At 51.4% G+C, this 26,361-nt stretch overlaps 1 protein-coding gene across 2 annotated transcripts; it reads right to left on the bottom strand.

Moving 5' to 3' along the window:
• Nucleotides 1-234: 234 nt before the first annotated feature.
• On the bottom strand, nt 235-19,187 carry APOBEC3A (apolipoprotein B mRNA editing enzyme catalytic subunit 3A). Of its 2 annotated transcripts, XM_078344548.1 has the most exons (6): nt 18,933-19,187; nt 6,181-9,881; nt 4,595-4,751; nt 1,632-1,920; nt 1,135-1,250; nt 235-848 (listed from the first exon to the last, which is right to left on the bottom strand). In XM_078344548.1, exons 2-6 carry the CDS (start codon nt 6,207-6,209, stop codon nt 840-842), a joined length of 600 nt encoding a protein of 199 aa, XP_078200674.1. In that variant the 5' UTR covers nt 6,210-9,881; nt 18,933-19,187; the 3' UTR covers nt 235-839.
• Between the last annotated feature and the right edge of the window lie 7,174 nt (nt 19,188-26,361).

The following is a 26,361-nucleotide window of genomic DNA, read 5'->3' as shown; positions in this document are numbered from 1 at the left end:
TGTCCTCTTCCTGTGGGGCCTGTCCCTTCCAATCAGCTCACAGGCAGTGAGTGAGGGTGGGGTCTGCATTTAGGTTCCTCTCCTGTGAGGTTTAGCTGAGTTTTCTGGCCCTAGAGGGAAGTAGTGTGACCCTTGCCCCACTGCAGGTCCACTACGAAAGGAAAGACAGCTACCCATTTGCTGGTGTTGATGTAAACACTTGCAATTCGTGATACAATTGCTGAGCCAAAGCAGTTACGGAAGATTCTTCATGTTTTATTACTGTAGATATGAAGCCAATTAATCATTTCATTGATAACTTGAATTAATTAATTAAAAACTATTCTAAGAATATTGAGCATAATTGTACTATTATATGTTTGGAACACAGAGACATTTTCAATTAATTTTTTTTTTCAAGACAGTCTAGATCTGTTGCTAGCTGGAGTGAGCAATCTCGGCTCCCTGCAACCTCTGCCTCCCAGGTTCCAGCAATTCTGCTGTGCCAGCCTCCCGAATAGCTGGGATTACAGGCAGGCGCCACCAGGCCCAGTTAATTTTTGTGTTTTTAGTATTGACGAGATTTCACCATGTTGGCCAGGATGGTCTCCATCTCCTGACCTTGTGATCCTCCCGAAGTGCTGGGATTAACTGGTGTGGGCCATGGAGCCCCGCCTCAATTAAAACTAATTCACTCTGATTTTTTAAAGAATCTACTTGTCAGGAGCGCATTGCTTTGCTGGCGTCTGTGATCAGCTGGAGATGGCAGTGAATAGACCATTTGTATTTCTTGGAAGAAGATCTTTTATTCCGCTGCTCAGCCCAGGTCTCTGCCTTCCTTAGAGACTGAGGATCATCCATCAGTTTCCCTGATTCAGGAAGAGCAGGGGAGTTGAATGGGGCAGGGGGTGAGAGAGTGGAAAGAGGGCACAGGAGGAGGCCTGGGGACAGGGACAATGACGGGAGAGGAGAGGGGGATGGAGGAGGTGGGGGAGAGAGGGAGGCTGTGAGGAGGCAAGGGAGAGACAGAGTTGGGTGCCCTGGGGGGAGCAGGGAACCCAGAGGAGGCTCTGAGCAGAGCGGAAGGCAAAGCCCAAGGGGAGAGGGGAGGTGGGGAGGCCCATGGGGCACTGGGCAGAGGGAGGAAGCCCTCACCTGGAGAATGGCCTGCAGCCTCCCACTCAGGGCTTGGCTGTGCTCATCTAGGCCCTCCCAGGGCTGGAAGGGGTGTCCCTGGTGATCCACAAAGGTGTCCCAGCAGTGCCTAAACTCTGAAAAGGGACAGAGGAGATAAGTCACACTCCTGCTGTTGGGAAGGGGAGGCACCGAGGTCCCTGACTCTCAGGACAGACCTCCCACATGCTGGTTTCAGTTCCTCCTTTCCCTCCGCCTCCCCCAGGGACTTCCCTCCTTCATCAGGGACTTCCTTCCCATTGGAATCTGGGACACCCCAAGTCCTTCCTCCACTTCCAGCCACCTTCCCCACCCTTCCCAGGCCCCCATCTCCTGGCCGGGCCTCTCTCTTCCCGTAGACCCCAAAGTCAGGCACAGAGTGCAGCCCTCACCTCTGCAAGCAACAGCCCAAGGCCTTTCTCCTATTCTCATGAACCTCTCCTGCCCCCACCCACCCCACTGGAACCTTCCCTTCTCACCCTCAGAGGTCATGATGGAGACTTGGGCCCCAGCATTCTTCAGCATTTGCAGCCCCTCCTCATATCGTGGGAGATAATCATAGATGCGGGCAGCGAAGATGCGCAGGTTCACGTGCGGGTTCTCTTGAAGGAATTCAGCCACCTCCTGGGCACAGCTGAAGCAGGGGCTCCAGGAGATGAAGCAGGTGACCCTGTAGGTCTGGGCCGGGTCCAGCTGCCAAGAAGGAATCCGGTCCAGGAAACACCTCTCTGCATGGCGGCCTTCAGAGCCACTGAGATGATTCTTAGCCTAGAAAAGGAAACCAAGTGTGAGGTCATACGTTGTGAACAGGGAGGGAGGGCCTGGACCACGTACGGCTGGGGAGGCAGGGGCCTCCAGGACAAAATTAGAGGGGTCATCAAAACCCGTTATTAGGATGAATGATTTTCTGTGCAATATTCAAAGTATCAAATGTTATGCAAAGGTCCCAAGATAAGCAAAATATTGTCTATTTAAATACAAACAAATCGAGCCAGGGTGTGGTAGCTCATGCCCACATGCCTATAATCCCAGCACTTTGGGAGGCTTAGACAGGTGGCTCACCTGAGGTCAGGAGTTTGAGACCAGCCTGGCCTACATAGTGAAACTCCATCTCTACTAAAAATACAAAAATTAGCCGGGCATGGTGGCGCATGCTTGTAATCCCAGCTACTCGGGAGGCTGAGGCAGGAGAATCGCTTGAACCTGGGAGGTGGAGGTTGCGGTGAGCCGAGATCTCACCCTTGCACTCCCGCCTGGGCAACAAGAGCAAAACTCCATCTCAAAAAATAAATAAAATAAATAACCCAGATCAGGAGCAATGATGTTTTAATTCGCCCCAGCTCCGATATACACAGGACAGCACTCTCCTGTCTCTATTTAAAATCTTCGTTTTTATTCACCTTAGTATCCCATGACCCAGGTACCTTCCCACTTTGGAGAAGTACATTAAATTTGCTTTTAAAAATACTGCATTGGGCCGGGTGCGGTGGCTCACGCCTGTAATCCCAGCACTTTGGGAGGCCGAGGCAGGTGGATCACGAGGTCAAGAGATCGAGACCATCCTGGTCAACATGGTGAAACCCTGTCTCTACTAAAAATACAAAAAATCAGCTGGGCATGGTGGCGCGTGACTGTAATCCCAGCTACTCGGGAGGCTGAGGCAGGAGAATTGCCTGAACCCAGGAGGCGGAGGTTTCGGTGAGCCAAGATCGCGCCATTGCACTCCAGCCTGGGTAACAAGAGCGAAACTCTGTCTCAAAAAAAAAAAAATACTGCATTAATTATTAAATTAAAATGTGTTTTCTCTAATTACTGAGCATTTGAAGCCCCCTTCAATGTCATACCCAAGGTCAGAGCTTTCAACACCCTCACTCCAGGCCCAGTCCTGCAGGGGGTAGCTATAGAGATGGGAATGGGGAGGAGGGGCCAGCTGAGCCCCAGGATCCTTGGCCTGATGCCCCTGAGTGAGTGTGGTTCCTTCAAGGGGAGATGGACCAGCTCTACTCATCAACTCCCCTACCTCCATCCCATCTGCGGCCCATAAATCTAGAAGCTTCTATTCTGTGCCACAACATGTGCTGAGCCCAAATGTGATATAGACTTAGGCCAAAGGGGATTCCACAAAAGTTGTGGGGAAGACCAGCAGGACTTACTCCAAAGTGGGAAGGTCCCTGAGTCATGGGAGAATTGTCATTGTCGTGACTTAGAGAAATATGGTATTTGCTCCAAACTTCAGAGAAAAGGACTTTCCACTAAGACTAGAAACTTGTCAAGCTGGGGACAGCGGGGCAGCAAGGACTGTGATTGTGTTGGGGACAAGGACAGGGAAGGACTCCATTCAGAGAGGACACAAGGTGGAGTGGATGACATGCTTTGTGCTGAGAAGGGGCTGGGGGACATTCCTGGAGGAGTCCCATTGATTAGGCAGTTATGGGGACTGGAGCCCTGGAACGGACATTCCAGGCTGGGCACGGTGGCTCATGCCTGTTATCCCAGCACTTTGGGAGACCAAGTCAGGTGGATCATAAGGTTGGGAGTTCAAGAGCAGCCTGGCCAACATTGTGAAACCCTGTCTCTACTAAAAATACAAAAATTAGCGGTGTATGGTGGTGTGCACCTATAGTCCCAGCCACTTGGGAGGCTGAGGCAGGAGTATCACTTGAACCCAGGAGGTGGAGATGGCAGTGAGCTGAGATCGTGCCTCTGCATCCAGCCTGGGTGATAGAGTGAGACTCTACCTCAAAACAACAACAACAACAAAAACCCAGACATTTCAAGCAGTGTGTGTGAGTCCAGCAAGGCCCACATTTGCTCACAGAGCCCAGAGTAGCCCCCAGTTTCCAGCACCAGAGCCAAGCAGAACTTGGCCTCTCTAACCAGGGGCTATGCTGGGCAGGGTCCAGGGAAGAGATCTTCCCTGGCTCAGGCTCAGGACCCCTTAGCCTGGCCTGTCCCGGCTCCTCCCCAAATGCTGGCCATCCCTGCATCCTGATGTGGGCCTGTTCTAGCCTTGCTGTGGGCCCCATCCTGGTCAGGACAGAATCCCTGGTCGGCCTCTCCTGCCTCAGTCTCTCTCCCCACAGGATTAAAGCCCAGAAGCAAATACTGGGGAATCTTGGCCTTGTGAGGTCAGGGAGGCCCTGAGTCCTGGAATCCCACCTTTCTGAATCATTCCTGGGGAGAGCTGCGTCTGTGAGGAGGGTATCCTGGGCGGCTCCTCAGGGAGCACCTTGCGATTGGGCAGACTCGACCCCACCTGGCCGTGGAGGGTGACTGAAGCTGAAGTCCCCCCCAACCATGGGGTCTGCAGCAGCAGGTGCTGCAGAAAGCACAGGTGACAGACACTCTGCGGGACACCACGTGTACCACCGAGAACCTTCTACTTGTGAAAGTCCTTGGACTGGGAGGGCGCTGCCTAGATGCGAGTGGCTGGGTTGCTCACCTGATTGCATAGAAAGTCCCTCTGCTCATTCACCGAGTCCCTGGTGCCATCGGGACCCTGGCGCTTCACCTCATAGCACAAGTATGTCTGGTGCCGTCCGAAGACCCCAGGGTTATTGGCAAAGTTTCCAGTGAACATACGTGGATCCATCAGGGGTCTGTGGACAAAGGCGGGGGAAACTCAGCTGCTCACTCCTCCCCTGCACCCCCCACTCCTACCTGTGCTCCCCATATACCGAGGCACTTGTCAGAGGAGGGGCTACCACACCCTTTGTGGGGGCCACTGATCCTCTCTCTCTGACCCCTTCTGGGGGATTATCAGGAAGTCAGCACAGCCCTGAACCTGTCTAGGCCTTGTCAGGGTCTCCCAGGGTCAGCTCAGTGTCCTCAGGCCCTCTCCTTGGGGTCTCCTTCCCTGGCCTCACCATGCACCCCTCGCTGCTGGCACTGCTTGTCCTCAGCCCCTGCTGGAAGTGGACCAGCTGGGGCTTCCCTCCTGCCTGCTGGGTTAACACTACCACACCCAGCATCAGGGCAGAGACACTCCTGAGTGGCATCACTGGGGAGAGGAGCCTGCTAGGGACTTCTTTTAGGGTAATTCATAGGATTTTCCGCATCCCTTAAGATGCCCTGAGGTCTCCCAAATGTGCCTCTCAGGTCAGCTGGGGTAGCTCAGGACACCAGCCCCACCTGAAGGCCTTTCCCAGACCCTCTCAATGCATCCCGACATAATCAGAATTAGAGAAATCTCTGTTTGGAGACAGCAGCAAAAGAAACAGAGAGAGAGAGAGACAAAGGAAGGAAGGATGGAAGGAAGGAGGGAGGGAGGGAGGGAGGGAGGGAGGGAGGGAGGGAGGGAGGGACGGAAAGGAGGGAAGGAAGGAAGGAAGAAAAGGAGGAGGAGGGGGTGAAGAGGGAAGGGAGGGAGGGAAGAGGTAGGGAGGGAGGAATGGAAAGAAGGAGAAAGAGAGAAAGGAAGGAAGGAAGAAAGGAAGAAAGGAAGGAAGGAGGGAGGGAGGGAAGGAAGGAGGGAGGGAGGGAAGGAAGGAAGGAGGGAGGGAAGGAAGGAACAGAATCTGTTCACTACTGTTTTGAGTAGACCTGGGGACAAATCTGGGCTCTACCCCTCCCTCGCTTTGTGTTCTCAAGGAAAGGAAGCAAGACTTCCTCATAGCAAAGTGGTCCTACAACCAACCCCCTTTTCTTAAAATTAGGGAGAATGAGATGACACTGAACATGAAAAGGGTTTAGGTCCAGAGACAGGGTACATTTGTAAGAAATAGTAGACGCTCATGTGAAGTCAAGCAAGCAGAATCCCCGCTCCGACCATCTTCACTGGCTGGGGCACAGCACCATTATCTAGCGGGGTTTTCAGGCTCCCTGTGCACCTGCCCCAGGAGGTGGAAGGATACCTGGAATTGGTACCATTGGTGGAGAGACCAGCGCTGGGACCAAAACTGGAAACCCAGACCAAAAAGGCCAGGTCCACAGAGAGGGTCAGGAGGAAAACAGAGGCCCCAGGGGTTTGAGGGTGAGAGGTGAGCACTCATCAGAAAAGCTCAAAGAGGAGGCTGAGGCCTCCCATACCTGGGCCTGGATGCTGGGCTGGCCTCCATGTCCTTGTCCCTTCTCAGTTCCTGATTTGTGTCCTCTCGCTCCTGAGACTTGCTCAAGCTGCGGTGTTGAGAGCTTCACCAATGTTCTCTTAGGACTTGGGAGGCTTAATATCGTCAGAGCAACCTGGACGCTGCTTAGTCACTGGTACTCTGCCCCACCCCTGCTCCAACCCAGGCCGCGCATGCCACCCATGTCAGCATCAGAACAAGGAAGTTCTCTGCCATGCCTTCGGGCAAGCTTTGGTTTTGATGTCCCCCCTCTGACAACAGACCCACCCACCGGACACTGTGGAGTGACAATAGGATATAGACCCAGCCACACTTTGCTCCCTTTGAGCTGCAGGAATCTGGAAAGCAGGAGGGCAGGGGACAGGTGGGAGGACGGGCAAGGTCCTCAATAAGACTCAGCATTCCCAGAGAGCAGCCTCCAGGGCAGCCAGCCCTGTCCCCCTCTGCAGCCAGTGCAGGACGTGCCTGGTCCAGGCTCCCTGGCACCTGCTGCATCCTGGGCTCTCTGTTAGGTTCCTGTGTCTTCCTCCCTGGCTGCGGATGAGAGACCAGGAAGTTCTGCATGCTCCTATGCATCAGTGTATCTAATAATTGCAAACTAGAGTGAGGGGTGTTTTCACCCCCATTACCCAGAGGAGATAATAAAGGCTCTGAAAGATACCGAGACTTGCCCAGGCCCTCCCAGCGAACAGAGTCCCCAGCAGGGACACACCCCTACTCAGAAGGGCCACCCTGTGCCCTTCCTCCCACCTCCGAGCCATGCAGAAATGTGAGGGACACTGTGCCCCAAGTAAGCCCCTGAGTCCCAGAGGCAGATCTGGCCCTGTTCTCTCCCAGGTCCCCCTGCTGCACCCAGCACAGCTTGAGTGAGGACCAGTTTCACTTTGGCCCAGCACACTTGAGCGGGGGGACCAGTTTCACTCCAGCCCCTGGACCCCGGAACTTCCATAAGGGCCACAACCTGGAACCTCTGGGTGAGCTCCCCAGGGACTTATGTACCCCCACCACCACCACTGCCCACACTGTCCACATCCACAACCTTTCGTGCACTAGGGCCCGACTTTCTCTGGACAGCAATGTCCCAGACACAACTGGCCCCTTCCTGGTCCTCCTGCGGCCAGGACAGGGCAGCGTCTGTAAGGCATCAGGGGAGGCCAGAGGTGGTTGAGAGCATGCACCTTCCCTAGCCCAACTGTGAGGAAGATGGAAGGAGAGTCCACCCTTTCCTGGGGAAGGACAGCCCCTCCTCCATCTCTCTCCCTGGAACGTTGGCTGAACAATCACTCTTAGGTGGAAAATGTGATAAAATCCCAGGTCTTGCTGGAGTTTCCACAGGAGCCTGGGGAAGGTCTGAGGGGAGAGGAAGAAACAGGGTCCCCAAGGGGGACGCAGGAGAATGGCCTCCTTAACAGGTGCAGGCTTCCCTGGGATTTGCCCAGGTCCCTGTAAGGAAAATTGGGAACAGGGCAGGTGCCCCACAGGGGTCCAGACTGGGTGAGAGGGACAGACCAGGGCGGAGGGACCCTGAGGCGGTCCCTGATTGCTGGGCCACTCAGCCTGCATCACCCTGGGACCAGAATGGAGGTGCCATTCAGGTCTGGAGTCCACCATGCTGCTGTGTATGAGGTCCTGGCTCTGCCACACAATGGGGCCCACCCCGCTACATCCCGGATGGACCACAGGATGCCAGTTCCCCACCCAGGTCCCACTAGTGTCATGGGGCTGCATCCAGTCCCCTCCCCAGGACCCACAGGGCTCCCAGGTCATGGGCAAAGCTCTGAAGTGAGGTCCAGGGAAGCTAGGAGTCTGAGGAGCTCAGGACAGAAAGGGATCCCTGCTCCTGTGTCCCCCCTTCCCCCCACAGGGTGACACAACAAAAGGGACCCTTCCTTGGGATACCCCAGACACACCCAGATGCCCACTTCAACACTGCCCGTGGAGCAGGGTGAGGGGAGTGCTTCCGCATCCACCTGCTCCTCTGGCTTTGATTCTGGGCTCTGACAACAGCCCCGCCCTCCTCATCCTAGAAGCAAGTGACCTCAAAAGCCAGAAGATTGCTCCAGGCAAAGGGGCCAAGTTGGTGGGGGTACATAGGGTGGGGGAGTAGGGAGGTGGAGGGGGTGGCTGCACCTGCCCTTGGACAGGGGACAGTGCTGTTCTCCCAGGGTGAGGCCCTCTGTCTCCGTGTCTCCTGTGCCTCACTGTACAAGCCACGCACCCATGCAGGGCTCCAGAGAGGAGAGAAGAGAGGGTGTTGGGGGATCTCCACCAGCAGAGAGGGAGGCCAGGACCTTCCCTGGCCGAGGGTGGGCAGGGGCAGCCACTGTTTGGGCATCTGCAGCCCAGACATGAGTGCAGTGGCCTCTTTGCCCAGAGTGACTACATTTGGGTCATTTTCCAGTCACTTGCTTCAAAGGGTGGTGCTGGGGCTGTTGTCAGAACCCAGAAATGAAAACTAAAGGATCAGCTTGATGACGTGGTTTCCCCGGCGCTCTGACCCGTACGAATTGCTGAAATCCTCAGACTTGGGGCAGAGCTGAAGCAGGCATCTGGGTGTGTCTGGGGAACTCCGCGGAAGGTTCCTTTCTGTCCTGTCACTGTCTGTGTGTGTCTGTGCCTTGGCCACAAGGAGGGATTGGGCCTGTTTGCTCATGAGCAGCTGTTGGGGAGGCCCACTGTGTACCACATATGCAGGTCCTGAGGGCCTGAGGCGGAAGCCCCCCACTGTATCCACCACCCCTCAGGGCAGAGAAGGAACCCAGAGAAGGAGGAAGGACATCTCGCCTTGTGGAAGCCCAGGAATCGGAGAGACCAGTGTCCCTTGTGCTGGGGTGGCACAGCGGGGTCCCTCTCTCCCTCCCCACCCCCATGCTCCTGGTCAGCCTCCTCCTGCTCCAGCCCTGGTTGCCAGGGCCTGCCCTCCACATTCCCTATGGGGTGGGACACTGGTGAGCCACGTATTCACAGGGGACCCTCAGCGCAGAACGAGCACTGACTGTCAATGCATGTAATTGACATTCACGTCATTCACTTGACCAGCCCATCCACTCCCTCCTGGATGCAGGGAGAACCTTCTGGAAGAGCCTACTTGACATGCCTGGTATCCTTGCCCTCCCGACCAGTCTGGACCACTGATCCCACATGGTAAAAAGGGACCCTCTCACAGGAAACTCTCAGACACTGCCAGATGCCCCATAGAGAAGGCGGTGGGCAGGTCCTGGCAGTCCTGACCCCACCCAGTCCTCCAAGGGAAGCATCCCCAGCTGTTTCTGCTCCTCGGCCTCCAACACGCCATGCCATCCCCAGAGGGCCTGGACTGCCCCTGCATGGTGAGCTCTGGGCCAGTGAGAGCCGGAGGCCCTGCTCTCGGCACCACCCTCCTCCAGGGGTGGAGACTGGGGCCTTGGCTCTGTGAGCTCCTGGGTCCGTTTCTGGATGCTTCTCAGCTCCCTCTGCTGTGCACACAGTCCGGTGCCCAGCATGTGCACGATGGCTCAAGTGGGGGGTGTAGGAGTCTGGGCTGGGAAGAGGGCCTGTCTTCCGCCTCTGGCTCTGGATGGAGAGGGCACCAAGCTCACAGTGTCACCCATGTCACTCGGCTGTTCACTTGTGCTGGGCAGAGGTTCTCTCGCCGCTCCTGTGTTGACTGTATGGTGTCTTCCGCTGCACAGAAATTTCAATTACAATCCAGTCAAATATATCACACTCTCTTCCTTTGGGCTCATGCCTAGGTCATGGTTGTGACCTTCCTACGTGTAGAAATTCTTACCTGCCTCTACGGTATGTCGCTTCTCCAGGGAAGACTGCATGCCAGCTCCGTGGAAACACTCGGTGCAAAAAAGGTGGCATCCCCGTGGCAGGGAGGCCTGGGGGCCATAGTGTTGGCATTGTGTGCCTTGCTCATGCCAGCTTTCTCAATCGCAGGATGGCAAAAGTGTTTTCCTGTATTTCCTCCAATCCTCTTGCATATGTCAATAAATACACGTGTGAGACCCACATGCACAAACACACACACACACACCCCACCAAACCTTTGTTGAGCCAAGTAGGTGATGCTCTCTCAGGGGCACCAAGCTGGTGTCCTCCCCAGGGCTTTTGTGCCTGTGCGTGGCTCACTTTCCACGAGCTGTTGGAGCCCAGCTTCTCCCATGACAGCCCATGCGTCTGCCTCCCTCCCGGGCATACAGCAGGAACACAGCCCTGCCCTCCCCTGGGAAAGCGTGCCGTGCACAGGTGGGTGTTCAGTATTGGATGAAAAACTCACACTAATGTACCCTGTTCAATGCACCAACTGTAAAACTGCTGGGGTCTCCTAACATTCCTTGGGACACATGTTAGAATTCACGGGCCATGAAGGGTGTCTGACAGTTTGCTTTTCTGTGCTCTTCTTTTTGTCCTCTTCAGCCACGGTCTTTGCCAATGCCCACTCTTTCAATACCAGCATGAAAGCCCCAGTGTTTTGTTTTGTTTTGAGACAGAGTCTCACACTGTCACCCAGGTTAGAGTGCAATGGTACAATCTTGGCTCACTGCAACCACCGTCTCCCAGGTTCAAGTGATTCTCGTGCCTCAGCCTCCCAAGTAGCTGGGATTACAGGTGCACATCACCACACCTGGCTAATTTTTTGCATTTTTAGTAGAGACAGGGTTTCACTACGTTGGCTGGCCAGACCCATCTTGAACTCCTGACCTCATGATCCGCCTGCCTCGGCCTTCCAAAGTGCTGTGATTACAGGTGTGAGCCACCACGCCCGGCCACTGAAGCTTTTTTAAAAGTCTGCGCAAACTGCACCAATCCACAACCATGAGCTTCACCCAATTCTCCTCCTTACTAACGAAGAAGCACCCGGGTGGCCCAGAAATAAAGAATTTAAGCAGGCATTCTCTAATGAGATTTTTTAAATTGCTACTCATAGGTAATATGATCTCCCTCAATGGCTCCCAAGTGGGCAAGAATGCCATCGCCTTGCATTGTGCTGTCTGCCAGGGCACAGCCCACGTCCAATCCAAAGGGGGAGAAATTTCTCCCTGTGGCTTTACAGCTTCCGTGTGAGTATCCGTCCACCCATCCACACACACGCTTCCGACTGCTATCGCTTTATAATTGTATTGAGACTTTGCACCCCCCATGCTCACATTTATGATTCTGTAACTTTAAAATCATATTGATTTTTTTTTAATTGAGATACAGTCTGGCACTGTCACCCAGGCTGGAGTGCAGTGGTGCAATCTTGGCTCATTGCAACCTCTACCTCCCGGGTTCCAGTGATTCTCCTGCCTCAGCCTCCTGAGTACCTGGGATTACAGGCATGAGCCACCACACCAGGCTAATTTTTGCATTTTTAGTAGAGATGGGTTTTCACCATGTTGACCAGGCTTGTCTTGAATGCCTGACCTCAGGTGATCCACCTGCCTCGGCTTCCCAAAGTGCTGGGATTACAGGTGTGAGCCACCGCGCCTGGTCATGTATTGACCTTTGGACCTCAACTCTCCTTATCTTTCGTAGTTTTCAAAATCAAATGAGTGAATCCAAGTTCTATGAGTGCAATGACCAGCTTGTCAGGCTCCAGTAAAGCCTTATCAACATTTTTAATATGATTTCATTCATTTATAGATCAGCTGGGTATAATTGATGCTACCAACATCAAGGCTGCATTTATAATTAAATTGGGACTTCCATCAAGGGCTGGGCACACCGTGGGAGCTTAAGGAAGGAGGGTGTGCTTCCCCTCCGGGCACCTGATGGTGGCCAGGCTTGGAGCATCCCCAGAGCAGCCTTCACCACCCCCATGTGATGCCAAGTCCATCTTGGGCTGCTAGGTATCTAGCCCCGGTCATGAGCACGGCCTGGGGCTGGGAGTCCTGGGGGCTGCTGGGGTGGCCCAGGCTGGATCATCCACTCCTTGACAGGGGAACCTGGCCCATCTCCTGGCTCCATCTCCTGGCCCCTGCTTCAACTGTGCAGAGGAAGGCACTGTGTTCCTTCGGGAGAGCAGACAGGAGCCTTCGCATCTTCCCTGCCCACATATATGATTACCGCTGAATACTGAGGAGACACTGCACATGCTGCAGGGAGCTGGGGCCCAAATCTCCACCATGGCTGCCATAGAGAAGAATGGAAGCCTGGAGTGGGGTGGGGTCAGCCAGGGCAGGAGAGGGCCCTGGGGAGTTACTAGAAAGTGGGGAGGGCAGGCATCCCTGGGGGAGAGGCCTTGGTCTGCTGCCTGCAGAGGTGAGGGCTATACTCTGGGCCTGACTTTGGGGTCTATGGGAAGAGAGAGGACAGGTCAGGAGACAGGGGCCTGGGGAGGGCAAGGAGGGTGGCTGGAAGTGGAAGAAGGACTTGGGGCTTCCAGAAAGAATGAGAACTGGGCCAGCCCAGATTCCAATGGGAAGGAAGGGGGTCTTGAATTCCTGACCTCATGTGATCCACCTGCCTCGGCCTCCCAAAGTGCTGGGTTTGCAGGCGTGAGTCACCACTCCTGACCAAAACGTAAGATAAATTTTTAATTAAAAGTAATTCATTCTAATTTTTAAAAGAATCTACTTGTCAGGAGCACATTGCTTTGCTGGCATCTGTGATCAGCTGGAGACGGTGGTGAACGGGCTGTTTGCATTCCTTGGAAGAAAAGCTTTTATTTGGCTGCTCAGTCCAGGTCTCTGCCTTCCTTTGAGGCCAAATCCCATCCATCAGTTTCCCTGATTCTGGAAGAGAAGGGGAATTGAATGGAGCAGGGGGCGAGATAATGGAAAGAGAACACATGGAGGAGGCCTGGGGACAGGGACAATGACGGGAGAGGAGGGAGGACGAGGGAGGTGGGAGAGAGAGGGAGGCTGTGAGAAGCTGGGGGCAAACCCGGGGACCTTGGCAGCAGAATGTTGCTTAATCTTCCCCCCATCCCCCTAGGTGAGCAACTCTCATTATCCCCCACTTCCGGATGACGATGTTGAGGCTCAGGCAGGGGATGTCCCCTGGCCAAGGACACACGGGAGGAAGTGGCAAAGGGCATGTGGGCCCCTCACCCACCTCTGGGGACATCCATGTGATTGCTGCACCCTCAGCCCCTTCTGTGCAGCTTCCTGGATAGATGCCTCCCCAGGTAGCCCCAGCACCTCCCTCCCAGGCTCTGTCCTCCCTGACTACATCGCCAGGGGATGCCTTTGCCCTAGTGTTGGAACTAGATGATCGGTGCCTCAAAGAATTATCACTGAGATAAAGGATCTTTCAGCAATGCAGTTTTTACCTACTGGATGGCAGGAAGGGGACTCTCAACAGCCACCTTGCCACAAAAGTATCCTCGTGGGTGCTCTTTTCTCTTTGTGGCACCAAGCATCTATTTCCAACACCTGGCAAGATCTTTCTGGCAATTGATCATAAGAAACTTTCTAGCCTCATACTTTGCCTTGGAAGTAGGGCCACTGTGGCATTTTTCATGAGGACCAGGACCCTTTTGAGAGTTATAGGAGTCCTGTCACCCATGGCAGGGGACGGCAGGCTTAGAACAGCCCCATCCAGGGCAAAAGGGACACAGGTTCACCCTATTCATAGGGAGCCTATCAATTACTATTACATGGACCCGGAGCTTGAGGCTCTGAGATTCCCCAGTATAGACCTGGGCACGCCACCTAACCTGAACTCCCTCCCCTGCACCAGAAGAACCTCTGGCTCACAGCGGGGCCAAGAGGCTTAAGCGAGAAGATGCTACTCAGGTGCAGCAGCAGAAGCGCCTCCATTATTTCTCCTACCCCCAACCCCATTTCTCACCCCCGCCTCTGGGAACTCTCATCACTAGTAAGCAATGAGTTCAAGTGCTGACACTGAGTTCACTGGCATCAGGGTACCTGATTCATTTGGCACCTTGTGACAGTCAGAGAAAAGCACCCTCGCTCTGTACAGGCACATTTCTCAGGCTGGGCATGGTGGCTCATGCCTATAATCCCAGTACTTTGGGAGGCTGAGGCGGGTGGATCACTTGAGGTCAGGAGTTTGAGACCAGCCTGGACAACATGGCTAAACTTTGTCTCTACTAGAAAAACTACAAAAATTAGCCAGGCGTGGTGGTGGGTGCCTGTAATCCCAGCTACTCAGGAGACTGAGGCAAGAGAATTGCTGGAACCTGGGCGGCAGAGGTTGCAGTGAACCAAGATCGCACCACTGCACTTCAGCCTGGGGGACAGAGTGAGATTCCATCTCAAAAAAACAAAAACAGAAACAAAAACAAAAACAGACATATTTCCCCAGGTGCCAGCCTCTACTCATCCTCCTTGTGCAGTGCCAGGCTGAGCAACTGTACATGGCAGCCCCGACTGGCTGACAGTGATCCTGGCAGTTAACATCGGCACTTCAGTCCCTAGCAGCCCCAAGACCAACGTCTCTCCTCCACCTGTGACACATCCCTGCTCCCACCTGCCGCTGACCTCTCTGGCCAACAGCCCTCACCCTGGAACTGTCCCTTTCACCTGCTCAGCTTGGAACATCTCCCTCAACTCTCTAGAAACATCAGCTCCGAAGCCCTTGGGGGAATGTGAGTAGAGAGAGGGGGCATGGCTGTTGGACTTTCCCCCTGTTCTCCCCACTGAGCTGTGGCTTCTGTTAGATCCAGGCAGTGTCATCTCTGCATCATCAGTGCCAGGTACTCGGCTTATGAGCATTGCATGAATGAGGACTGAATGACTCAGTGAGGGAGACTTGCAAAAAGTGGTGTCACGTCCTAGTCCCTCTGTTCAGCTACACAAGATGTTCAGAGCTCAGGCTCTCTGGTAGGCTGGGTGCTGGTGAGGTAAGAGGCACTGTGTAGGGAACAAATAACCCCCAAACTGCAGCGGTTTCATGCATGTCTATTGCAAGATGTCTATTTCCGGCCGGGCACGGTGGCTCAGGCCTGTAATCCCAGAACTTTGGGAGGCCGAGGCAGGTGGATCACCTGAGGTCAGAAGTTCAAGACCAGCCTGGCCAACATGGTGAAACCCTGTCTCTACTAAAAATACCAAAATTAGCTCGGCGTGGTGGCGCATGCCTGTAGTCCCAGCTACTTGGGAGGCCGAGGCAGGAGAATAGCTTGAACCCTATAAGCGGAGGAGGTTGCAGTGAGCCAAGATAGTGCCACTGCACTCCAACCTGGGCGACAGTGTGAGACCCCCCCAAAAAAAAAAAAAAAAAAAGAAAAGAAAAGAAAAAGAGGGGAATCATGGCTGGGCTTGGTGAGATGCACGTTCCTCTAAGTACAATGATGTAAACGCCCAAACACTGGGTTTTCAACATTTAGATTCAATCTATAGACAGGACATGGGAGGCTGAGATGTGTTCACAGAATTAACACAAACATTCTGAGCCTTAGTAATGTGAAGGCAAAAGTGAGAGAGTTCAGGAGACAGAATGAGGAGGAAGGCTGGAAGAGGGGGCAGCGAAGTGTCAGCAGCTGATTCACAAGGTTGAGTCAAGTGATTCTGCCTCTAGTTGAGTTTCATGGAACAGGAGCAGCTGCTTGGAAGCTGGGGGAGTTTCCCGTGGGGTCCCGAGGGCAGTGATACAGCTTCATGGGGAGGGGAGGGAGGAGAGGGGAAGTTCTGGAGAGCTATAAATGCTACACTCTCATATTTGTGGCAGGAAGGCAGTAGATACCATCGAGAGCTAGTAAATCAAGAGATAGTGGTTCCCAGAGGAAACCGCCAAAAGAAGTAAAACCAGAGGGTCAGTATGATTCCCTCCGAAGCCAGAAGCAGCCTAGAGGGCAAAATCCTCCGCGCTGCGCTCACGTTCCCTTCTCCGCGATGTCGTCCTAACCGTGTGTGTGTTATATTAGCAACTTTTTTTTTTTTTGAGACGGAGTTTCGCTCTTGTTACCCAGGCTGGAGTGCAATGGTGCGATCTCGGCTCACTGCAACCTCCGCCTCCTGGGTTCAGGCAATTCTCCTGCCTCAGCCTCCTAAGTAGCTGGGATTACAGGCACGTGCCACCATGCCCAGCTAATTTTTTGTATTTTTAGTAGAGACGGGGTTTCACCATGTTGACCTGGATGGTCTCAATCTCTTGACCTTGTGATCCACCCGCCTCGGCCTCCCAAAGTGCTGGGATTACAGGCGTGAGCCACCGCGCCCGGCCCCCTTATTAGCAACTTTTAACCTCATCCACAGTGTGAAATATAACGATAGGATAACCAGGAATTCGTAAGAAAAGCACAGACTTTCATCAGAAAGCCCCATGAACGGAGTAAAAGGGCCTATCAGAGACTGGGAAAGATGTCTTCACTACATCTACTATCAAAGCGTTCATCTCCCAAATATATAAGGAGATCCAGAAAATCAGTAAGAAAAAGAGTCCATTATAAAATAGGCAAAAATCTCAAAGGAGCAGCTTACAACAGTGAATATCGAACGGCCTGTGAACCCATGAAAAGGTGGTCAACATCGTTAATCAAAAGAAAAAAAAAATGTAAAATCACAGCGAGATACCACTACCCTCTCCCCATCAGGATGGCCAAAATCCAAAAGACTGACAACACCAAAGATTGTCCAGGATGGAACTCTCTTACATTGCTGATGGCAGCAGAAAATGGGACAAACGCCTCGGAAAAATGTCTAGTTGCAGCTACTAAAGCGAAACAAACATGTACTCCGTGACCTAGCAGTGCCACTCCTAGGTATTATAATATCCGACTGAAATGGATGCTATGTCCACCAAAAGGCATGGATAAGAACGTCCACAGGCCCTACGCGGTGGCTCCCGCCTGTAATCCCAGCACTTTGGGAGGATGAGGCAGGCGGATCACCTGAGGTCAGGAGTTTGAGACCAGCCTGGCCAACATGGCGAAACTTCGTCTCCACTAAAAAAATACAAATATTAGCCAGGCATGGTGGCATGCACCTGTAATTCCAGCTACTCAAGAGGCTGAGACAGGAGAACCACTTGAACCTAGGAGGTGGAGGTTGCAGTGAGCACAGATCACACCACTGCACTCCAGCCTGGGCAACAGAGTGAGACTGTCTAAAAAAAGAATGTTCACAGAACTTTATTCATGATAGCCAAAAACTCAAAATAATTCAGTCTGTCCAGCAACAATGGCATATATTAAAATTATATTATCTTAAATTATTTTAATATATAAATTATCTATGATGTAATTTTAATATATTTTAAAATGTATATTAAAACATATTGTGAATATGTTACACATGGTCAATATATTGTACTCTCTCCATCAGTGGAATTCTACACAGCCATAAAAATGAGTGAACTCCTGGCATATAAAATATGAGTGAACCCAACAAATGAAATATTGAACAAAAGAAGTGACACATAAAATAATTCCTACTGTATAATTTATATGAACTTTATATGAAGTTCAAAAACAGGCAAAATCAATCTATGATAATAGAAGTCAGAACACAGGCCGGGCGTGGTGGCTCATGGGAGCACTTTGGGAGGCCGAGGTGGGTGGATCACGAGGTCAAGAGATCGAGACCATCCTGGTCAACAAGGTGAAACCCCATCTCTACTAAAAAAATACAAAAATTAGCTGGGCATGGTGGTGTAGTCCCAGCTACTCGGGAGGCTGAGGCAGGAGAATTGCTTGAACCCAGAAGGCGGAGGTTGCAGTGAGCCGAGATCACGCCATTGCACTCCAGCCTGGGTAACACAACAGCGAAACTCCATCTCAAAAAAAAAAAAAAAAGAAGTCAGAACACCAATTTCCCATGGAGGGGGAACAAGTTGGGGACAGGCAGTAGCCAACCAGGATTCTGGAGAGAGCCTTCACCCCATCTGGCTGGTGGTTACATCAGCTGCAAACCTCAGCTTTTGCAGTTAACTCTAAATTATACTCCAATATAAAAATTTTTGAAAGAAAATAAGAAAGTAACAAAGCCTGTATTTTAAAGAAGGGAAGTTTTACTAACGGACATAAAATGTACCAAATACATTGATAGAAATACCATACAAATGCAAACAGGATCGCCATGATTGCTCTTAGCTTTCTTTCCTTTTTAAAAAGTAGTAAATGGGTTAATTAAGGCCAAGTGATAGAGTAGTTGTGATCGGAGGAAATGAGGGGGTACTTAGAATAATCAGAAACTAGAAAAGCTGATGGGGCGCGGTGGCTCACACCTGTAATCTCAGCACTTTGGGAGGTTGGGGGATAACCTGATGTCAGGAGTTTGAGACCAGCCTGGCCACCATGATAAAACCCTGTCTCTACTAAATACACAAAAATTAGCCAGGCGTCCTGGCATGCACCTGTAGTCCCATCTACTTGGGAGGCTGAGGCAGGAGAATTGCTTGAACCTGGGAAGTGGAGGTGGCAGTGAGCCAATATTGCGCCACTGCACTCCAGCCTGGGCAACAAAGTAAGACTCTGTCTAAAAAAAAAAAGAAAGAAAGAAAAGAAAAGATACTAGGAGAGCGATAAAGCCACTGTAATCGAAAGAGTAGAAGATACACCAAGAGTAGGAACGGCGTGAGGAGACGCCATACACAAACAGAAGCTGGTAAATGAGCAAGGTGGGGCTGCAATTCAGGGCTGGAAAGATGGGCCTCGATTCAGCTGGAGTTGCCCAGGGGATGAGAAATGTATGGTATTCCCGGGGCTCGGTGAGTGCAGCTCCTCTCTCCTGCTGCTCCTGCAGCCACCAGTTCCCTGCCCATCCCCTCCCAGTCCTCTGCCGGCGACCCCACCTCACCCGGCAGTGAGCATCAAGCAGCAGGAAGGACCACACTCACCTTCACTCCACCTCTGAAAAGCTGCCTCCTTTGGTGTCCATATTCATTCACGCAGTATTTATTCTACTGAGCAGCCACCATGTGCCAGGGGCTATTCTAGGAGCTGGATACAGACTCAAACAAAAACAGACACAATTCCTGACTCCACGGCCTGCCACAGTCTGCCCCTGCTCAGGGCTCAGCCTCTCTTTCAGTGGGTTTCTCTCTGCAGCTTTCCACACCATCTCCCCTACTGGAGATTCCTTCCCATCAGCCAGCCACATGGACTGAGATCGCCACCCTCTGGAACCACATTTTCCTCCATTCTTGCCATCCCTTCATAGAAACAAATTATCTATGATTTATAGATATAAAATCTTTGTACATGTTCTGTCCCAGCCTCCTGCCTCCTGTTCACTTTCATCCCCCTGCAATCTGGCTCCGGTGCCCACCACTCCAAGAAAACTGCTCTTGGCCACATCACCAGTGACTTCCAGGTTGCCAGGAGAAAGGACTATTTTTCAGTTCTCATCTTGTCCCCACCCGGCAGCAGATGACCTGGCAGAGCCCCCTCCTTTCTCATTGTTGGTGACACCCCTGTCCCTCAGCTTTCCCTCTTCTGCTCACTCAGTAGCTCCTCCTCTTCTCCAGGATCTGTAAACACCGGCACCAGACTTGGGGTCCTCCCTGCTTGTGTCTCCCACCTTCTCCCAGGAGACCTCAGCCTGCCCCACATGCACACCACTCACCTCTCCAGTCCTGGGGCTCGCCTGAGCCGTAGACTCAGACACCTGCTACCTACTGGGCATCTATGCTGGACGTCTGATGGGCATCATCATTCACATTCCTGACTTCTTGTGAGTTTCCCCCAAACATGTATTTTCTTCAGACTTCACCAACGTGACACAGGACACCAGCATTCACCCAGCGAGCTTAAGCCCAAGCCCAAGGAGTTACCAGAATTCTTCTTTCTCCTGACATCCAGTTCATCACCAAGTCCTGCCAGTGCCACCTCCGTACTTACCCCCACAGCCTGCACCTCTCACTGGGATGCTGGAAAACCTTCTGACTCCCAATCTTCTCCCTATAATCAGTGTCTGCGGAGATGCTGCAGGAAGCCTTTTAACAGGACCAAGACATGTCCCTCCCTTGACTAGACTTCCCAACCCCTCAATACATGCATACACACACATGCACACATACAGACACACACATGCACGCACTCACACGCATGCATACACCCACACACATGCATACACACACATGCATACATACAGACACACAGATGCATGCACTCACACACATGCATACACCCATATACACACTTGCATATGCACATTCACACCCCACACATGCATGTGCTTGCACACACCCCAGCATACCCCCATATGCATACACATGCACACACCCAAATGCACACATATGCACTCACATGCACACATCCACACATGTACACACCTACATACACACATGCACGTGCATACACACATGCAGTGACACATGTCCACACATGCACACACACATACACACATGCAGACACATGCACACTCACACACATGCACAAACCCACATGCACACATACAGACACACACATGCACACACTCACACACATGCACACACGACACATGCATGCACATGCACATACTAACACACATGCATACACCCACATACACACTTGCATATACACATTCACACCCCACACATGCATATGCTTGCACACACCTCAACACACCCCCATATGCATACACATGCACACACCCAAGTGCACACACATGCACTCACATGCACAATCCACACATATACACACCTACATACACACATGCACACACGTGCACACATGCACGTGCATACACACATGCAGTCACACGTGTCCACACATGCACACACACATACACACATGCAGACATATGCACACCCACACACATGCACAAACCCACATGCACACATCCATGTGCACACGGCACATGCATACACACATGCACATACATACACACATGCACACACACACATGCACACACCGTCTTGCACATAGTAAAGAATCTACACTCTTGCCTGTGCCCACGCCCCCACGCCTTGCTCCGCAGACACACTTCTCTTTTCTGCTTCCCCACACACCAAGCTCCTTCATGCCCTGGGCCTTTGCACTTGGCTTACCTCTGCCTAGGAAGCTCTTCTCCCAAGGTCTTCCGTGGTGACTCCTCATTCCTCCTATGTCAGTGCAGAAGTCATCTGCTCTGACCACCCTATTTAAATAGCCCCCTGGCCTCTAGTCAGTCTCTACCTTCTTTACTTCCTTCACAATTGCCTCAATCTGAGGTTGCTTGACCCATTCCTATATGTTAGAATTTCCTTTGTCTTCCTCCACTATAATCCCCCTGAGGTCTGGAGCTCCCTGCATCTTACTTGACTTTGCTCCCTCAGTGCCTTGAACCACCCCTACCACACATTAGGTGCTCAGTTAATGTGAGTCTAAAGACTAAATTAATAAACCATTGAATAAATAAAGTAGGGGGAGGGCTGGGCAGAGTGGCTCACACTGGTAATCCCGGCACTTTTGGAGGTGGAGGCAGGTGGACTGCTTGAGCCCAGGAGTTTGAGAGCAGCCTGGGCAACATAGCGAGATCTTGTCTCTACACAAACAAATTTAAAAATTAGCCCCACGTAGTGGCGTGCACCTGTAATCCCAGCTACTCAGGAGGCTGAGGCAGGAGAACCACTTGAACCTGGGAGGTGGAGGTTGCAGTGAGTCGAGATTGTGCCACTGCACTTCAGGCTGGGTGACAGAGTAAGACTCTGTCTCAAACAAACAAAAATATGGTTTCCTTTATCGGTGAAAACACGCCTTTCCTTGGGCCTGGCGATGCCCAGATCTACCCAAACCGTACTATTTCATTCACATCTCCTTCATTTCTCCTGCACTTTCCTTGCCTAATGCCCTTATCTTGTCAGGTCACAAGGGCAGAAGGCAGTAACAGTGACGTGCTGGTGCACACCCTGCGGTAGAGGTGGAGCCTGCAGTCTTGTTGGCAGGCTGCCCATGGCCCTGGCACTGTCACACCTGATTTTGGCATAGCACGGAGCCCAGGAGCTGGGGATGATCACACCCCATGGTACAAATGGGTGCAGCAGGGACACGGCCAGGCTCCTTCTCACAAAATCACGGCCAAACGTTAAAGAAACCAAGCTGAGGAACACCAGAATTCAGCCAAGTGTCAGTTTTATAACCCAAATGAGAAACAAACGACTGGTGGAACAAACACAAGGTTACAGCAAGCTGGGAAATGTTCACAGCTCGTGAATCTGGGTAAAGGCTATATGGATCCTCTTTTTATGCAACTTTCTGTGAACTTGAAATAAAATTCAAAGTTTAAACAAAAAATGCAAGTGTTCACCATCTCTAGGTAGTAACAGGGATCATTTCCTTTGGCAACTTTTCTCTGCTTTTCAAATTGCCCATGATGAGTGAGTGTTGTTCTTATCATCAGAAAAGATTATTGAGGGCCGGGCGCAGTGGCTCACGCCTGTAATCCCAGCACTTTGGGAGGCTGAGGTGGGCAGATCACCTTAGGTCAGGAGTTCAAGACCAGCCTGGCTAACATGGCAAAACCCTGTCACTACTAAATATACAAAAAATTTAGCAGGGCATGGTGGCAGGCACCTGCAATCCCAACTACTAGGGAGGCTGAGGCAGATAGAATCACTTGAACCCAGGAGGCAGCAGTTACAGTAAGCTGAGATAGCACCCCGGCACTCTGGCTTGGGCAACAAGAGCAAGACTCTGTCAAGAAAGAAAAAGAAAAGAAAGAAAGAAAGAGGGAGAGAGAGAGATGCTCTTGGGGGTTTTGGGGCAGGGGATGGGGCTTCCAAGAAGGGGAGCATTTGCATTAAAGCTACTGGGGCCAAGCCAAGGTAAATGTCAGTAATTACTTCCAGAGTCCCCAGATCCTGCCCGGTGCCTTTTGACTTAATAGCTACTTGGCTGCAAATGAAAAGGAAAGCAAGGGGAAGGGCTGAGATTGTTAATGACTCCCACAGCTGGTTTTCCTTAGGCACGTGATTCCCAAATGTTCAGTTCCCAAGTCAGAAAGATGTGCGTGGAATGAGCAGGTGAAGAGGAAGAGGAGGGCATGGCAGGCAGGAAGTAGAGCTGAGCAGAGATGAGAGCCGAGCAGCAGCCAGGTGTGGGAGAGGAGAGGCCAGAAATGACAACCTGCTGGTGCTGCAGGAAGGTGGCCTTGGGGCCAAGAGGAGCAGAAACGGGGCTGAGCAGGCAGCGGAATCAGCACACAAAAATCCTTTTTTAAGAAGTGTGGTACAGGCCGGCTTTGTGGCTTATGCTGTAATCTCAGCACTTTGGGAAGCTGAGGTGGGTGGATCACTTGAGGTCAGGTGTTCGAGACCAGGCTGGTCAACATGGTGAAACTCCATCTCTATTAATGATACAAAGAGTAGCCAGACATGGTGGCATGCACCTGTAATCCCAGCTACTCTGGAGCCTGAGGCAGGAGAATCTCTTGAACCCAGAAGGCAGAGGTTGCAGTAAGCTGAGATTGCACCACTGCACTCCAGCCTGGGTAACAGAGCAAGACTCCATCTCAGGAAAAAAAAAAAAAAAAGTGCGGTAAGATTCATAAGACATCAAATTCACCATTAAGTATATTCATAGAATTGTGCCACCATCACCATCATCCAGTTCAACTTTTTCATCATCCCAAATGGAAACTCTGTACTCACTAAACGTCAACTCCCCACTCCCCCCACCTCCGCCCTGGGTAAAATGTCCCCTGTTTATAAAACACACAGGATAGCATCTACCTCATTCCTGCAGGTATGAGTTTACAACCGCTAATTCTCTCCTGTGTTTTTTTTTTTTTTTTGGAACACAGGATTGTAAAGGTTTATTCAACCACCACTCAGAAAGCAAAGTAAATCATTTTATCAAAATAATTATTGGGCAATACAAAACTACTCTAAATCTGAAATTTATAAATTAAAATTATGAGTATATAAAACAAGTTTTGGAATAGATGTCAACTTTTTTCAGGTCCAAGAATGATCCTTTCACCAGTTCCCACTATTCAGATGCTGTTGACATGTTAGCGCTGTGAGAGAAGAAACAAGTTACGGGGGAAATATCTTACTGTTTGTCATCTATCTAGGGTTGACTGTTTTAGCCTGAAATGTTTGGCTCATTCTCTTAAGAAAACTAAATCTCCTTAGGGAGATCACGAGGTCAGGAGTTCAAAACCAGCCTGACCAACAAGGTGAAACCCCATCTCTACTCAAAATACAAAAATTAGCTGGGTATGGTTGCAGGTGCTTGTAATCCCAGCTACTTGGGAAGCTGAGGCAGGAGAATCACTTGAGCCTGGGAGGCAGAGGTTGCAGTGAGCTGAGATTGTGCCACTGCACTCCAGGCTGGGCGACAGAGCAAGACTCTGTCTCAAGAAAGAAAGGAAAGAAGAAAACAAAGAAAGAGAGAGAGAGAGGAAGGAAGGAAGGAAGGAAGGAAGGAAGGAAGGAAGGAAGGAGGGAGGGAGGGAGGGAGGGAGGGAGGGAGGAGGGAAGGAAGGAAGGAAGGATGGAGGAAGGAGGGAGGGAGGGAGGAAGGAGGGAAGGAAGGAAGGAAGGAGGAAGGAGGGAGGGAGGGAGGAAGGAGGGAGGGAAGGAAGGAAGGAAGGAAGGAAGGAAGGAAGGAAGGAAGGAAGGAGGGAGGAGGGAGGGAGGGAGGAAGGAGGGAAGGAAGGAAGGAAGGAAGGAGGAAGGAGGGAGGAGGGAGGAAGGAAGGAGGAAGGAGGGAGGGAGGGAGGGAGGAAGGAGGGAAGGAAGGAAGGAAGGAAGGAAGGAAGGAAGGAAGGAAGGAAGGAAGGAACGAACGAAGGAGAGAGAAGAAACACAAAACTACATATTCAAGGACAGACAAGTTCTTGGGTGATGATTTTATACATGTAGCCATCAATGAAAATTGTAAGTCTAAGTTCAGTGAGGAACGCTTAAACATTTCATGTATTGGACGAGCAATTAATATGTCTCTAGTCCTCAATATATTACTGTTAAATGAAAATGTTGACAAATAGTAGTCTGGAGCCATAAAAAATGATTCTCATTATCTTTAGAAAAAGCAACCAATTCAGTTTTTCCAGAACAAGCACAAAATGACTTTCTAATGGAAGATTGATTCTTCTTATTACAGGTGCAGAGGAGACTAAAGTGACAGACACATCATTCTAAATTGCTGTCCTCTTAGCAAACGCAGATAGATATCAGTCACAAAATTGCCAAGAAGCCCGACCATAATGAAGACTGCGCTTGGAGACAGAGCCGAGAGGATATTGACAAAGCTCCTTTATCTGATAACAGAGCACACAGAGCAGAAACACGATTGCCAGTGTGCGCACGTTAACCAATACTTTGCTTCAGAGCAACCCAAACTCCTCATATGCAAGGCACAAAACAGCCGTTGGTGCATGCGGGGTTCAAACGTGAGGGGAAAATGCGGCCTGGCTTGTCGCCTTGTTTCCATGCCAAAGCATGATAAGAGGCTTTTCATTTACAGATTATTTACATGGTGAGTCATGTGCTAGAAAAGGCACTTCAGGACCCGTGCCAGAGTTGAAGCCGCTGCGACTGAGCAGGGAAGAGCTTTGCTCTGCCAATGAAAGAGGTTGTTCCTCACACTGCTTTATTCACAGAGAAGAGTTAATGGTCAACAAAACGCTTCTGGACCCTGATTCAGGGTTAAAGGAAGTAATAAACAAAAAATACAAACTTCATTCAACCCTGGATGAGCTCGGTGCACAGCTTTGGAGCCTGCTGTGAGGAAACACAGGGCGGAACACTTCCAGTCTGGGATGACAGAAATCCAATTTCAAGTGGATTACACAATAAATGGAACCAATTATAGCGTTTGTGATGTCAGGGCTCTGGCTCTGGCTCGCTGCAGGTGCCTTGGCTCTGTCCTCTGTCTTGAGTAGCCTTCTTCTCAGACCAGCATCTGTGGTAGAAATATTGTTACAGCAGCACCAAGCCTACACTACACCCTGCCTATCTGGACCAACAGAGTCTCTGTGTCCCACAATTTCCAGGAATGTCTTGAGGTTCACATGGATTAGACTGGCTTAGGGCACATGTCCGCTCCTGAGCCAATCACTGCGTGGTGGGAGTGAAACCCACTTATTGCTCCACCCCTGCCCCAATGGCAACCAACAGCAAAGCAGCAGCAGGAAGGAGAGAAGGGAGGGAGGGAAGAAAGGAGAAAAGAGCAGAGAAAGAGAAGGAGAGAAGGGAGGGAGGGAAGAAAGGAGGAGGGATACAGAGGAAGGAGGAAGGAAAGGAGAGAGGGAGGAAGAAAGGAATGAAGAGCTCATGGATGTGAGACCATTACTAATGTTTCAAACACCCTCTTTAAATTTAAAATCATTGATGAAATTGTACTTTTTTTTTTTTTTTT

The sequence above is a fragment of the Callithrix jacchus genome, chromosome 1, assembly GCF_049354715.1.
Source record: "Callithrix jacchus isolate 240 chromosome 1, calJac240_pri, whole genome shotgun sequence".
Lineage (NCBI taxonomy): Eukaryota > Metazoa > Chordata > Mammalia > Primates > Cebidae > Callithrix > Callithrix jacchus.
The sequence above is the reverse complement of the archived record's forward strand: the minus strand, read 5'-3'. Positions and strand labels throughout refer to the sequence as shown.

What these genes read in the sequence shown, in the direction of transcription:
- APOBEC3A (XM_078344548.1), bottom strand. Translation starts at nt 6,209, where the DNA reads ATGGAGGCCAGCCCAGCATCCAGGCCCAG. An exon ending in AGCCCAGCATCCAGGCCCAG is followed by an intron (nt 4,752 to 6,180) that starts GTATGGGAGGCC and finishes CTTTGTCCACAG; the next exon opens with ACCCCTGATGGATCCACGTA. An exon ending in CTCCATCATGACCTCTGAGG is followed by an intron (nt 1,251 to 1,631) that starts GTGAGAAGGGAA and finishes GTCCCTTTTCAG; the next exon opens with AGTTTAGGCACTGCTGGGAC.